This window comes from Dicentrarchus labrax, unplaced genomic scaffold, assembly GCF_905237075.1.
Source record: "Dicentrarchus labrax unplaced genomic scaffold, dlabrax2021, whole genome shotgun sequence".
In the NCBI taxonomy this organism is placed as follows: Eukaryota; Metazoa; Chordata; class Actinopteri; family Moronidae; genus Dicentrarchus; species Dicentrarchus labrax.
In genome coordinates, this window is record NW_026136720.1 from 31759161 (window position 1) to 31774713 (window position 15553).

Here is a 15553-nt window from a genome sequence, read left to right on the forward strand (position 1 = left end):
TAATACATTTTAATATAAGGCTGTGGCTAAACCTGTATTCATTTTGGATCAGCACTCAGTATGAGATCGACTCAGTATTTGTTTTCTTGAATCAGGTCAGGATAACAAAGCATGGAAGTTATATATTAGAACGTATACGCTTTTTTCTTACGAGTACTCCATCAATGTAGAAATACACTCTTATAACATTGTCAGACTCACAATGGAAAGTTTAATTGTTTTTATTACACACATTGTTCTTCCTTTTCAAAGTCTGGCAATCTATCTGCCAACAGTTCAGTCGGAGATGAGGAGCGGGCTACAGAGGTCTGGTAAGTTCTCTTCTTCCTAGCTTCACACCCCCAGATTTTGTTTATTTTGAGACTTCTTCAGACCTAATCGCCACTGAAACATTTAGCAGATTTCACACAGCTCCTCTGGAGACACAAACATTTGCATAAATACTCCTCCTAGAAGAGACTTTAAATGACTTTAATGGGTAAAATTAGCGAAGTTCCCAGTTACCTTTTCCTTATAGGCTTGGTTTATTCTCTCATTTTGTCTCTCCCTCACTCTCTCTATTTCTGTTCCCTACCCCTATCATCCAGGGCCCTATCCCTTCATCCTACCTGTTTGTACTGCTAGAGTTTCGTCAGCTCAACTTATTGTCCTGCCCTCTCTCCCAGTCTGAGTTGCTGTTCCGACAATATCTCCCTCCAGGAAGCAACCGCAAAAATGTATGCAGGTGGCAATACAAGATCAGTATCTTTATAAATCAGTACCTTTATCAATCCAGACCTTTATAAATCAGGACCTTTCTGATGTGAAATTAGCAGCAGTAAAGCAGCAGAAATTCAATTCACAACCAAAAAAATGCTGTTTTCTATATATATATATATATATGTTATAATAATACATTGTGAGGAAATGGGTTGCTTACAATAATATGGGTTGTCCATTAGTAGTATGGTCAGAGGATTCAATATGTCCACCAGTTAAAGGCTGTATTTTCGTTGTTCCTGGAAATATTTATCAAAATGGCATTTTAAACACACTTAAATGTCGAAAAGTTGTAATAAACAAATCATAGCCACCAGTGAACATTACTGATACATTTTCTCTGTCATTCTTTCATTGTACATATATTCTGTGTTTTGAGCCATTGTGGATTACCTCCTTACCAATCCAGAGCAAATCTGTTGGGTGCTCAATGGCTTTGATGAGTTTCACAGCAAACTCACCAGGCAAAAGAAAGAGCAGAGAGAGCTACTGGACCCAGAAAAGCCTGTGCCTGTCACAGACCTTATCTCTGTGTTGTTAAATCACCAGCTTCTTCCAGGATGTAATGTGGTGGTCACCTATCATGCTGGAGATGTCATTGATTTAACCCTTACCACGTGACACTTCCTTGCCATGTCATCCCTCCCTGCACTCTGCAACATCTGCTGCATCTGCCTGGAGCATTTACTGGGAGGGAGAGACACAGGTGAAAAAGTGAGAGAAAAAGAAGAAAAAAGAATACAGGTGGCAGGAGGAAGAGGAGAAGAGGACAGTAAAGGAGGGAATCATGCACAGACTGTACATCAAGGAGGAAGAAGAAGAGGGAGTGAAGATGTAACAAATGGTAGAACCCAGCTACTTGCTACACAAGCCCAAATACCCTCCACCCTTACACAGGTCTACCTCACTGTTATTGGTGCATTCCTGAGCCGTGACCCTGACAAAAGAGGAAGCAATGACATGCCAAAGACACCGCCACAGAGGTGAAGGCTGAGAAGAGTACCAAACACAACACCATTTCACACCACTGACACGACATTCATAACATATAGTTTTACTGTCAGTACAGTTTGATTGTACTGAATTCAGAGGACTCCTAGCTGTTCAATGCAGTTTACTATTTTACTAAGTGAAACCCTCTCGAAAGAGTTGTAAGGCGTTTCAATATAGTTTCACATAGCCAATAAGGACCAATTGATTAAATACAAATGAATGAATTTGTTTTCTGTCCCTCGCTGCAGTACTGTGTATATGCTGAGTCAGTATCGATCTGAGCTGTGTGAGCTGAGTCAGCTGGCCTGGAAAGGCTTAGAGGAAAGCAGGATCCTCTTCATGGAAGAAGACATTCCTCAGGATGTTTTGAAGTTTTCAATCAGGACGGGACTCCTCTCACAGGTCAGACATGGTTGTCCAGTATGTGTGAATGAGCTCTACATGTCTGTGGGCAACTTTTGGCATACTTTCTTTGAGCCATAACTTGGTTTGCTCAGTGTGCCAAACTCAGAATTTAGACCGCTTATTTGCCTTTAATTACTACATCTCCACAAGAGCCCTTTGGATTGCATTGTTACATTGACCCTCCTCTGCCAAAAATGCCTATAGCTGTAATATCTGCACTATTCTGTAGCATTAACAACTATAATCAGTTCCTCTATGGACGTGGAGCAAGTGGTATAACAAGAGCAGAGCAGTAAAAGGTGAAGTTAATTGTAATGCCATGAGTTCTGTTGGTGGCAGCTCGTAATCTGAGCACCTCACTGTGGTTGCTTCTATATATTTGGTTTTAACCCACAATAAGAAAATGGAGAGGCTGATACCTGTTAAGCTGGAGATATACTTGCTGTTTAACCACGCAGATGTGTCACAGGGATGTGCACAACCAACAGTGCAAATGGACACAGCACACTACGAGCTTTATCTCTGGCCTTAGATGACATTAAGAACAGCAGTATAAGACTGAAAGAAATTGTGTTGTCTGATTGTTGATGAGTATTCATAGACTGATTGTCAGATGGAGATTAGACAGATGCTGCGCCCTTTATTATATGGCCTGGCTCCTTCAAATGAACCTTAGTTCCTTTCTATAAATGACTCCCTCCTTCACTTCGATATTAAAACAAGGATTTATTGTTGTAATTCATGTTTCAAAATTCAGATGCAAATATGACCTATGGCAACATTGACATTCATGGTCTTCGGTTCTTTGGTTTAATATATTCACCTCTCTGATTGCACATCCTCACACCTAAAAAACTATGTAATACTGCTGCAAACATATCTTAACACGCTCGTGCTCACAAAATGATAAACACATACTGTACCAACTTTACCCTGACATCACTCTCTGGCCAATTTTTACATTAACGTAGCTGAAGACTGTTGTTAGTGACATAATAAATATCACGTTTGTCCATATCTTCCTGTCAGATGGAGATCAGACGTGAGGACGGGACACCTGTCAACTCCTACTGCTTCATTCATCTGACGATACAGGAGTTTTTGCTTGCGCTCAGGATTATGACCAGTCAGGATGTTAGTGACACTCAGCTCAGGAAGAGGTAAGGAAATGAATTCAGAGAAGCCAAACAGAACTGGAAATGACCATGGTTATATTTATCAGGGCAATTGCAGTCTTCCTCTATGAAGCTATCGATCAGGTGGCCTCCCTGAAGGTGAAAAGTTGGCACTATTTAATGGCAGTCATAGTATCCATTGAACTCAGTCGTGTAGATGGAATCAGTTATAATTAGAATTAACTATAGCTTTTTTTTTACACAATTACAGTCATTTTTAAGTATTTAGTTTGTGCCTATTGACAGAACCCCCTGTCAACAGGCGCAAGTGATGAATGTAGAAGACTGCAACTTATTTTATATTTTTCATTATGACTTTATCTCTGACCCTCTTCCTTAAAAGGAGACCATAAATGTGCTAAAGGAGACCACAAATGTGCTGAAGCGGGCTCAAAGTGAATGGTCCAATCACAGCAGTGGTGGCTCAGGGGGTCAGCAGAGAGGGATTAGGGTGGGACATGACACAGCAGGAGGCCTGTACTGCCACATTTAGGGCAGGGCAATTAATTACATTTTATTTGCAATTACAATTTTGACTTCCAACGATTATGGAAACAGTTTTTATCTCAGCATGATAATTGAGATAAAAAAAGTTATTGTGCTGCATCCGTTTCACAATAATGCTCTTATTTTGTCTTGTGTTATAAATCCAGCAAACCCCTCCCTAAAAGCCCAAACTCACTTTCAGGTTACTCACTCGCATGTTTAGTTCAGCTTGAGCCAAGACTGAATTGAAATTCACTGTTAGAAGGACATTTTATTTAGTGAAAGTTTAGTGAATGATGTTTCCAAAGTCAATCAGTAACTGTGTTAAAAATCTCAATATTGACCAAATTAGCCACATATTTTCCTTGTAGAGGGAATGCTGCTATGTCACCAGTCAACTGGGTGCTCAAATATAAGAAAACCCAGTGTGTGTGTGTGTGTGTGTCATTTAATTAACACCTTTTATTTTACTGTAAAAGCTATAAAACCCTGTTTACACCCCTATAAATATGCACATTAAATGAATGTAGTGGAGACACATGCCATATATAACTGCCCCATCCGAGGTTTGAGTCTGTGGGGTTTTTTTTTTAACTGTCATACCCTGTATATGCTAAAATTGCAACCATGGCAGTGCAGGGATGTTGCCTAATCAATCTGCTGTCAAAAGCAGTTAAAACTGCAGTCAGCTGGCTTATATCCTACTACTGTGGCAGTTCATTACAAGGTTTGTGTCATAAAGATCCCACAGCTGTGAAACTAGCGGGTTCCGTATGGCAGTTCTGAAAGCATCATGTTACAACAGCCATACAAATAACAACATCTCTCTGATGATCACCAAGCAGGTGGTGTGAGTTATTCTCATATGGCAGGAAAGGCTAGGAAGTGTCCTCTATACAGCAATATAACTTAGTCCAATAAATATTGACTTTACTCTATCCTCTTCCTTATTGCTCTCTCAGATTCAGTCTGAAAACTCGCTGGATGACCAAGTCAGAACAGAGGACAGTTTTTACTGACTCCCTGTATCTGTATGTATGTGGCCTGGCTTCCCCACAATGCACTCCAGCCTTAGTTCAATTAGCCAGGACGTCTGGTGGAACAGGAGGACAAAATTGGGTCCAAAAACGACAAGCCCTCGTTCTGAAACTGCTAAAAAAAACCTGTGTCACAGCAACACTGACTGGACCAAAGGTAGAACATGAGCTGAAGTGAATTCTGATAAACAGATGTATAATTTACATATAATTGTCTTCTCCCTGTTTTTTTCTTTACTGATTCTACCTTCTTACATCTTGTCAGATATTGGAGCTTTGCCATTGTGTCCAAGAAAGCCAGGACCACCAACTGGCTGAGCAGGTTGTGCGTACGAGACCCAATCTGGAGCTGCCTAACATCCGGCTTTTACCTAATGATATAGATGCTCTGGCTTTTGTAGTTAACTAAGTAGGTGATAGTGGTATTGGGCTGGACTTTGGAGCATGCTCAATGGAGTTGGAGTATTTAGATGACCTTCCCAGGTGTCAGTACGTTCACTACCTCTGGTAAGTCCACACAAGTTATCCATGTAAAGTGCAAAACACATTCAAAATGCAAAGGAACAATTTTTATGTTGAGAGGGGAGGGACGCTTGAAATTTATAAAATGTCATGAAGTCGCAATTACATGACTCTGCTGAATTGTCCGATCTCTTTCCACTTCGAGGATGGGCAACTGGAACAGTGATGGAGCATCAATCAGATATAGAAGTTTTCCCCCAGTAACAAAAACAAGAGTGAGCAAGATGTGTCGTCGGCTCACATCGTCCTCCTCAAGATCCTCAATACCAGTTCAACTACCAGTTCAACTGTTAATTGAGCTGTGTAGCTTCATCGGGTTTTATTGTAAAAGTGTTTGCATTGGAAGGGGGAGGGTGAAACAAGGCAGTTGTAATCTGTAACGACACCTCAAGATGCCACTAAATCCTACACACTGGTCCTTTAAACTGCTGTATTGTCCAACTGACGTTAATATTATACTAGTCACTGGAGTTGCATTTGTTACAGTTCTTTGTTCAGTCTCTGAGCTTCCAACAGCTTCAATAGCTGCTGGCTCCTCCAACTTGTTACCACTGAGTACCACCTCCTCAGCTTCCAGCCATGCTTCATTTTTTTCGTCGGCCTGACTGCATTTTTCTGGTCTCTGGTGATGAGTGTGAATCTGGTCCAAATGTCTCCTCACTACTCTCCCATCACCCAGCATCACTTTGTATGACACTGGTCCAGTCACCGACTCAATAATTCCCGGGATCCACCAGGGTCCTATACTGAAGTTCTGGGTCAGCACTGAGTCTCCTGTTTTGAACCAGTGTCCTTTTGCCTTTTTGTTGTGATCTTTTATTTGTCTTTCTTGTTTTCCTTCACCTTCCTGCTTAAGTCTGGGTGGATTGAATCCAGTGTGCAATGTAGCTTCCTCACGAGAAGCAGGTCTGCTGGGGACAGACCTATTGTAGTGTGCGGTGTCACTCTGTAGTTAAATAACACTCTGGCTACCTTAGCTGTCAGTGTGCCCTCTGGACATTTCTTCATCATTCTCTTGAATGTTTGTACCCCTCTCTCTGCTAACCCGTTACATGATAGGGTGCAGAGGTCACATGACGGATACCATTCTTTTTAAAGAAGTCTTTGAACTCTGTGCTGGTGAAACAAGTGCCATTTTCAGACACCAACAACTCTGGCAGTCCATGGTTACTGAAACTGGTACGCAGGCACTCAATTGTGGTGGCTGAAGCGGCAGAGTTCACTGGATACACATCCATCCATTTTGAATGTGCATCGACGAGCACAACATTTTTTTTTTCCATAAACGGTCCGGCATAATCCACATGGATACGGCTCCAAGGGTTTTCAGGCCAATCCCAGGGGTGTAATGGAGCTGGTGCAGGAATGTTGCGGTGCTCTTGACATGTTGTACAGCCCTTTACGGTATCCTCCACCTCTTTGTCCTACTTTGGCCACCATACATAACTCCTAGCCAGTGCCTTCATTCTGGACACTCCTGGGTGGCACTGATGAAGCTGTCTCAACATTTTCTTGACCTGTATGTGGCACAATCACTCTCGAGCCCCATAACACACACCCATTCTGGATACTGAGTTCATGTTTCCTCACCTCATAGGGGGCAAATTCCTCCCCTTTCAGTTTTGATGACCAGCCATTCCGTACCATCTCCCGCACCCTTGAGAGTACTGGATCTTTGTCTGTCCATGCTTTCACTTGATCAGCTGTCACCAGAGTGATGTCAGAGCTCTCCAGCATGAGAACTCTCTCTTCTGGCCTCTCCACTTCCACTTTTTCTGGAAAAGGAAGGCAAGCTCAAGGCATCCGCATTGCAGTGATACTTCCCTTCTTTATACACTATTGTGTATTCGCAGGCTCTCAAGGTTACCGCCCACCTTTGGATTCTGGGTGAGGCCATCTGTGGTACGGCTCGCATCTCACTGAAAAGTGACAACAAGGGCTTGTGATCTGTCACTATAGTGAATTTCCATCCATAAATGTACTTGTGGAAACGTTTTATTCCAAACATCACCGCAAGTCCTTCCTTATCCAGTTGTGAATAATTCTTCTCAGCTGCGTTTAATGTGAAGTGAATCCTATGGGTCTCTCAGTTCCATCTGGCATGTGATGTGACAACATGGCACCTACTCCATACGGTGATGCGTCACATGACAGCACAATGTCCTTCTCTGGATCATAATGCACAAGCACTTCAGCGGACTGCATCATTTCTTTTGATTTTTTATTAGCAACTTGTTGTGCCTCTCCTCCTCCTCACTTTGTGTCTTTTTGTAGCAGTTTGTGCACTGGGGCAAGAACAGTTGACAGATTGGGCAGGAACTTGTTATAGTTAGTGTTATAGTTTAACAGTCCCAGGTATGCCTTCAACTCTGTCACATTTGAAGGTGTGGGTGCCTCTTGGATAGCTTGCACCTTCTCATGGACTGGGTGCAGTCCTGTTGCATCCACTTTATGACCCAGAAACATCACTTTGTCATTCATGAATAAACATTTGGCTCTTTTAAGTCGGAGACCAGCTTCCTGTAGCCGTTTCAGCACCATGGTCAGAGTCTGCAGGTGCTCTTGGTCGTCTTTCCCTGTGAGGAGAATGTCATCCAGGAAGATGGTCACACGAGGGATGCCCTGTAGCAGTCCCTCTATGGTCCGTTGGAATATCGCTGGGCTTGATGAAACGAGATCTGGTGTCCCATGTACCTCTTCTGAAGTTTCTTCCTGGACGTGATGGATCTGGGGTACTGATCTCCACTGTAAACCTAGCCTCCTTATCCAGTACCTGCCTACCAGATTGGGGCCTGAACCTGCTACAGCTACCACAGGTAAGTCTTGCACTAGCCCTTTGTGCTGCACTTTAACCACAGCTGCTCCCAAGACTTTTACTCTATGCCCTGTGTATGTTCTGAGTCTCACCTGACATTTGCGTAGCTTTGGTGCCTCTTTTCCCCCTAAGGTTTTGAACACCGAGTGGTTCATTACTGTTACCCCACAACCTGAGTCCATCTCAAACTGTGTCTCTGTCTCATTAACTGTCAATGTCTATATAAATGGCTCTTCTGCTGGTACATCAAGTTCATCTATTTTGTACAGTGTGAACATGACTTCATCTGTATCCATACCATCTTTGTCATCCTCCCCCTGTCTGACATAATTTGCTCCCTGAGTTCTCCCTGGCTTACCTGTTTGTACTCCACCCCCTCTAGTCTTTGAATTACTAGCTGAGCCTTTTGACCTACACACTTTCTGAATGTGGCCAACTTTACCACACTTGTGACAGGTTTCTTTAATAAACCCACAGTCCCCAGCCCTGTGCTGCTCACCTCCACACCTGTAGCAAGCCTTATGCTGATGCTGCTGCCTATTGGGGGTCTGCTTACATTTTGTGCACTGCTTGAGGTGCCCTCGTGTGTGAGGGTGCAAACTCCAAAGATTGTAAGTCCTTTACATCTTTGCTCGCTGTCTCAATGGCCTGAGCCAACTTCAGTGCCTTGTCGAAGGTCAAATCCGGCTCTGACAACAGTCGGCACTGTATGCGGTCATCTCTGATGCCACAGACCAGTCTGTCACGTATCATCTCTGATAACTTGTCTCCATAGTTGCAGTCTTGTGCTAATTTCCTCAGAACAGCAATACATTCCATAACTGTTTCTCCATGCTTTCTGTTTCTGGAATTAAACTTGAAACGCTGCACAATCTCGCTGGGTTTGGGGTTGAAATGGTCCTGCAATAACTTGACAAGTTCATCAAACGTCTTGTCTCCTGGCTTGGCGGGGCTGACTAAGTTCCTCATTAGGCTGTAAGTCTGACTGCCCACTGAACTCAGCAAGATAGCTTTGCGTCGAGCTGTATCGTCGATGTCATTAGCTTCAAAATAATGATGGCGCACTTCACAATATTCCTCCCCGTCTGGATTTGGCTATCAAAAGGAGCGGTGCTTCCCATCATCGCCGCCGCCATGCTTGTTTTTCTTGCTTAGAAAGTCCGGTTTGTTATGCTAACTTCGCAACTTAGCAGCGAGTCTTACTCATTCGTCTGCACTCACACGAGGCATCCACCGTAACTTTATCCTCGTCGCCATTTATGTAATAACTTATGGGAGACTTCTTGCTGAACATGGGGAAGTTTATTTGTTCCTGATGAACACAGTGCATAGCTCAATCACACCATCTCAGATAGTACACAGGACTTGACTCTTGTTTTACCCATCTATTGAATTCCCAAACAGGTCAGAACTTTCTCATTGCGCCCCTATTGGACCTGAGGACATATATATATATTTATCGCCATTCTTCACAGTTACTACAACTGTATAAACATATTTCACACATTATTGTTATAAATGTTGTTCTGTGATCTCTTTTACATAAAGTGGGGGGTGGTGGCAGCTGAAAAAAAAACCTAGAGGAAACACTGACAGCGGTTGCTGACACTCCTCAGCTTATTGGCCACCTGTTGCACATTGCTGTGAAACTGACATAGGCTCTCTGTTTGCTGTTGTGTCCCAGACGTTGGCTCAGTGTTTCCGTAACATGCTGCCTGGACTCAAGGGCAAAAAGACGACAAGGATATTGTTATTAAACCATCTCAAAAGAAAATTAACTCCCACACAGTGTGAATACTTGCATATAACTCAATAGGACCTTCCTAAGATAAGATCAACTCACACATAAAATAATAAACGAGTGAAGCCAGAAGGTGTCAAAAGCAAAACTGGGGACACAGACTGAGCTTCCAAAATAACAATTTTATTTTTATTTTATATTTTATGTGAAAAACAAACAGAAGCTTTTGTTCATAAGCTTGGTGAAAGCATGGTATCCTGCACACTAGACACTTACCAACATTAGGTTTCATTATGAATTTTTTCTTTGACTGTTTGTTTACTTTCAGTTTGCGCAGCCGCAAGTATGGTGAGTTGCTGAGAAGTTGTCCTCCATTTTGCCAAAATTCACAACCCTGAGAAATCTAGAGTGAGAACCTATTTTCTTTTCTTTTCTTTCTCTTTCTGTTTTCTGTCTGTCGCTTTCTTGAATTCATATCTGGCCTATCAGGAGTGGTGTAGTCTAAATGTTGTTTCCCTTCCTCAGACTATACTCACAGATCAGTGTAATTCAATTTGAAATACTGTAATGGCCCTTAACACCCCTACGGCAATGATTGACTGATTTTCTCTTTTGTCCTCTCAAGGTTTTGTGGTGCCAGTCTCACTGCCACAGGAGCAGCTAGTTTGGCCTCTGCTCTACAGAACTGTCCAGACGTCACTGAAATCAAGTATATTTGCTACATCGTATTTGTTGTGTTTCTGACTGAGTAGGGTTGCTGACACCTGATACTTAACATGATACTGAAATATATTGGATGCTGGTGTGAAAATTGACACCAAGGATCTGTTTTTACGTTGCAGTCTGAGTGACAACAATCTGAAAGATGCAGGGATCGAACACATAGCTGATGTTTTTATAAAACTACCAGGACTGGTCTCGGTGCTGCGAATACATGCCGCTAATGAGAAGCTTTTTTTTTTAAAATAACCTCAATATCTCAAGATTTTGCTGATTTTTAGTATTTTTACTATATTATTATATTATCATAGTATATTATGAGTAGTATGTGTGTGTGTGTGTGTGTGTGTGTGTGTGTGTGTGTGTGTGTGTGTGTGTGTGTGTGTGTGTGTTTGTGCGCACCTTGCAGGCTGGGTCGAAACAACAGCTCTCTGAAAGACTGAAAAGACTATCTCATCGGGAAGATGTCTTCGTGTTTGAACATCGAGCACATTCACACAGAGTATGAGCAATCACACACACACACACAGTCACACACCAACTAAGTTACAGGCATCGATATTTTTACATGATTTAACACAGAGGCCATACAGCACATCGCCACAGGCTCTTTGTTATGGAATCTATGTCAATTTGGGGTTTATTTTCCGCTCACTGTCATTCTTTTACCATTTAACTGCAATGTATGGACTGCACACATCATCTTGGTCAGCATTTTCTGCATCCAAAGTATTTTCTCAGTAATATGTAACCTTCAGACTTACTTCATAGACCTCCAAGGCACTAAATAAAAGTTTTAGGTTATTTGAACAAGTATGCAAGTAAACATTGTTATACAATGTAGATTTGTATCTTTTTGCAGTGGGATGAAGGAAATGAACTCTGCACATACTGACCATTTATATTCCTGAATTCCCCTCTGCAGTTCATGGTTTTCAATTTCAATGTTTTTATTGTTGATAATCCCATGGTACTATTTGTTCTCCAGCTTGTTGAGCCAGAAATGGAGCACACCTGAGATGCAAATACTTGCAGAGTCATTGGCACGTTGCCCTGCCTTGTCTGTCCTGGAGTAAGTGAGCTTTACCAAAGATAGAACCAGTGGTGGAATAAAACTAAGTATACTCAAGTACTATACTTAATGGTGGGGTAAGCAATGTTGGAGAAATCTAATACCATGACATATAAATACCATCCGTCTGATCCACTCTCTTTCCCATTTACAGAGCCAGAGCTGTGTACAACCACCGATATTCAGTTTGAACAAAAGGTTTATTGGATTAGAATCACATTACTCCACCTTCAAGTATAAATTTCCATTATATACACCTTTATACTTATACAACAGCTCAGAGGCACATATTGTACTTTTTACTCCTCTACATGTCTGTCAGCTTTAGTTAGTAGTTACTTTTACCCTTCTTGTCCAGTGAAAACCACGTATCTCCAAATTTGGTGCTTGTGAATGTGAATGTTCCTTCATGGGTTGAGAATATGTTCCTTCCTATTAAGTTAAATAAACTACTTAAAAACTCTCTTGTATTAGCTGGAAAATGCATTGTCACAAAATGCATTGTGCGGTTTTTCTGAGCTCATGAAAAATTGACCTTTTAGAGCTACGTGGTTCTCACTGGACAGAAATGCTATGAACATATGATCTTAAACTCCCCAACAGTATATAAAGTTGATAGCTCCTTAACCTTAAACCTTAAAGGAAAACTTTGCTGATTTTGGACCAGCTTTGTATGATTACAGTGTTGATTACGTGTTGACTGCACCCAGAGCTTTTGCAAATGTGTCATCTGGTGGACTCTTGCTGGCAAATAAGCTCTTGGTAATGATATAAAGCTGGCTGAAAGTCGGCAAGGTTTCCCTTGAACTACAACAGTAAAATGCAACAGTAATGCAGAGCCGGTCCAGACCTCCCTGGGGTCCTAAAAATTGTGCTAGGAGATCCAAGAATTAGTAGAACTATACAGGACAGAATTATATATATTATATTTATATTTATTTATTATTATTATTATTATTATTATTATATATAAATAAACAATATTTATTGAATAGAATATTTTATATTGAAGTAAATATTAACAATAACATTGTAGAAAGGGCTCTGCTGCATGGTAATTAGTCCAGTCCTCACAATATTATAACATTATCTTTGTCTATACAATGTGAACATAAGCCTACAGGCTCTGGCTGCACAAAATACAAGGTCCATTCAAACTGGCTGACCCCGATTTCCTTTTATACACTTAAAAATATAAACTAGGGCTGGGACTTTATCGCGTTAATTACAATTAATTAATTACAGAAAAAATAACGCAACAAAAAAAATAACGGATTTAATTGCAATTTATTTTTGCACTCCAAACAGCGCGTAACATTGCTCGTTGCACGAGTTCCTGGCAAACCCGTAATACTGATGCACAGGACACAACGCGAGATATGGGCTGCGTTTCATTAGTCGTTCAACATGCCCTCGTTCATTTGCCCTCTACACTTGCCCTCGGGGGAATCCCCCGCCGCCATCAATTGTCTGGAAAACTGAAGTGAACTTGGTGAGATGGACCCTTGGAGGGCTGAGGGAGCGACAACGATGGTCACTCCGAGGTAGATATCACCCACAATACATTGCAGTTTACGTCATTGCCGCTATAACGCCGGCGGCTGACAATGAGTAAGGGCAAGTGCGTTTCATTTAAATCCCCCACTCCTCCCCCGCCCACTTTCCCTGCGCGCTCCAAGTGGCCTCCGTGCGACGTATGCTGTTACGTCATACCAAGGGCTGAGGGTGAGTGAACGAGGGGAAGTGGAACTACTAATGAAACGCGGCCGTAGAAACCGATTGCTGGGTTCGGTGGGCGGAAATTTTAGTTTTAAAAAACTACCGGGTGGAAACCTGGATAAAAGCCCAGTTGTGTGCAAATTGTGCAAGAAAGAATTTGCCTATCACAGGAGCACTTCCAGCCTCCGCTACCAACTCAATGCCAAACATGTTGCAGCTAGCACAGACAACGCTCCTAGTTCGAGCAGGCAGTGTTGCCAATCCACACTCGACAAGATGGGTTCAGAGCCAGAATGAGTAAGTCCACGACTGACAAATTAACAAATGCACTGGCGAAGTGGATTGCAGTGGACTGTCGGCCACTCTCGGTGGTAGAAGATCAGGGGGTAGAAGCGGTGCTACAGATAGCGTCGTCTGACCTTATGAACTGCCATGCAGAAAGACAATTTCAAGCAAAATTCATCTGCTTTATGATACTGGCATGACAAGCGAAAGTAGATTTATTGGCATTGTTTTATGCCAAGGATATTATTCTAACTATTTTGCAATGTTAGGTTTCCACTTTTCTGGAATGTACTGCACTAAGTGCCATACCTGCCAACTTTTCAAAGAACATTGGAGTGAGATTTTGTCAGGGGTGACCAAAATTATGCCGCGCACGCAGCCACACAAGTTGGTGGCTCAGATATCAGAGATTTGGAATTCATTTGATATTGTACCCATGTTGTACCCTGCATTCTGGTGGTTTGTGGGGAGGCCCAAAGCCGCTGATAGGGGCAGCCTACTGGAGATGGACAATATTGGTTACATTCTGAGAAGCAGACATAGCTGAAGGTCCACCCCCAGGAAATTTTGGATTAAGTAGATGCGATTTCCTGCATTCTAGCGGATTTTTGGCTGGTCTGCTAAAGATGGGCAATACCTGAACTTATTCTGATTCATGTTCGGCATCATGACTTGTAGGGCCTTCTAGACTGAGCTTTATTTATAGAGACAGCCATAGGGAGACAGTGATGGTGGGTGGAGAGAGAGGGGATGGCACGCAGCAAAGGGCAGCAGGTCGGATTCGAATCCGCGCCGCTGCAGCAACTCCATATATGGGTCGCCAGCTCTACCGATTGAGCTAACCACCGGGCGCCCCATCACACAATAATAGTTCTTTTACTTTTCTATTGCTACTTTTACGTTTACTGTTCCCTTTTTTGGTTTGACTGGTTGTAAAGCATGTAAATGTAAATATAGAATGAACATTCTGGACACACACACGCACATACGCACATGGACACCGATTCAAACATGAATGTAAATGAAACCTCTGATATTACCTGGGCAACACCAGCAGACCGGTGTGCAAGCAAGATGGAGTGACAGCGGGGACGGCCAATCATAAAAGAAACGGCAGAACCAATCGAGGAGGTTGTGAGCGGTCTTATCTAAGGATAACAGGCTTCAGCTTTAGCGGACGTTTTTTCCTCTTGGTACTAATGCTTGACGAGTCTCTGTTTACTATAGCGTAACATTGTTTTTGGACGGTAAAAACTGCAGGAGACCGAAACGGCCCAAGATCGGATTTTATTTGCGTGAGAAATTGGATGTGTGGCGTGAGTGCGTGTGAAAACAGGCAAAACCGTGTGTCACATGGCGAAAGTGTGAGAGTTGGCAGCTCTGAAGTGCTGTTTTTTATTTTAATAAACAAAAACAAATGTGTTTAAGACATAGAAAGTTTACAAAGAATCCTGAAAAAGCTTGAATATAGCTAACTTGAATTTAAGTTTGTGCCTTGTGAACAATGTAATCATAATATTCTTTATTCATATTGCACTTTATGTTAACACTAAGTGATGAAAATAAACACAATTTTGTTGTTTAGGCTCATTTATGTGTCAATTCATTGATTCGGTCATATACCAAAATCCATTTAAATTGAAAAATGTTGCTTCTCTGTGTCAAATATTGATATGCGATTAATTGAGATTAATTAATTACAAAGCCTCTAATTAATTAGATACATTTTTTTAATCGAGTCCCACCACTAATATAAACTACTATATATATATTGTATAGGGCTTGACTGAATACTAGATGGTTATTGTTTAGTACGTCACATTT

The 15553-nt window shown here is 41.9% G+C and overlaps 2 protein-coding genes across 4 annotated transcripts in view; one reads left to right on the top strand and one right to left on the bottom strand.

Moving 5' to 3' along the window:
* The window catches only part of cpne2 (copine II), a 247181-nt gene that overhangs the window by 72724 nt on the left and 158904 nt on the right, over positions 1-15553 (bottom strand). The window lies entirely within an intron of this gene.
* LOC127353830 (protein NLRC5-like) lies at positions 1375-5033 on the top strand. Its single transcript, XM_051383392.1, has 4 exons — positions 1375-1742; positions 2001-2154; positions 3187-3317; positions 4781-5033. Exons 1-4 carry the CDS (start codon positions 1393-1395, stop codon positions 5031-5033), a joined length of 888 nt encoding a protein of 295 aa, XP_051239352.1. The 5' UTR covers positions 1375-1392.

Bases quoted from the DNA above. Each gene is read 5' to 3' on its own strand.
- LOC127353830 (XM_051383392.1), top strand. From the start codon at position 1,393: ATGTCATCCCTCCCTGCACTCTGCAACATCTGCTGCATCTGCCTGGAG. The intron at 1,743-2,000 runs GTGAAGGCTGAG...CCCTCGCTGCAG, and splicing joins CCAAAGACACCGCCACAGAG to TACTGTGTATATGCTGAGTC. The intron at 2,155-3,186 runs GTCAGACATGGT...TCTTCCTGTCAG, and splicing joins GGACGGGACTCCTCTCACAG to ATGGAGATCAGACGTGAGGA.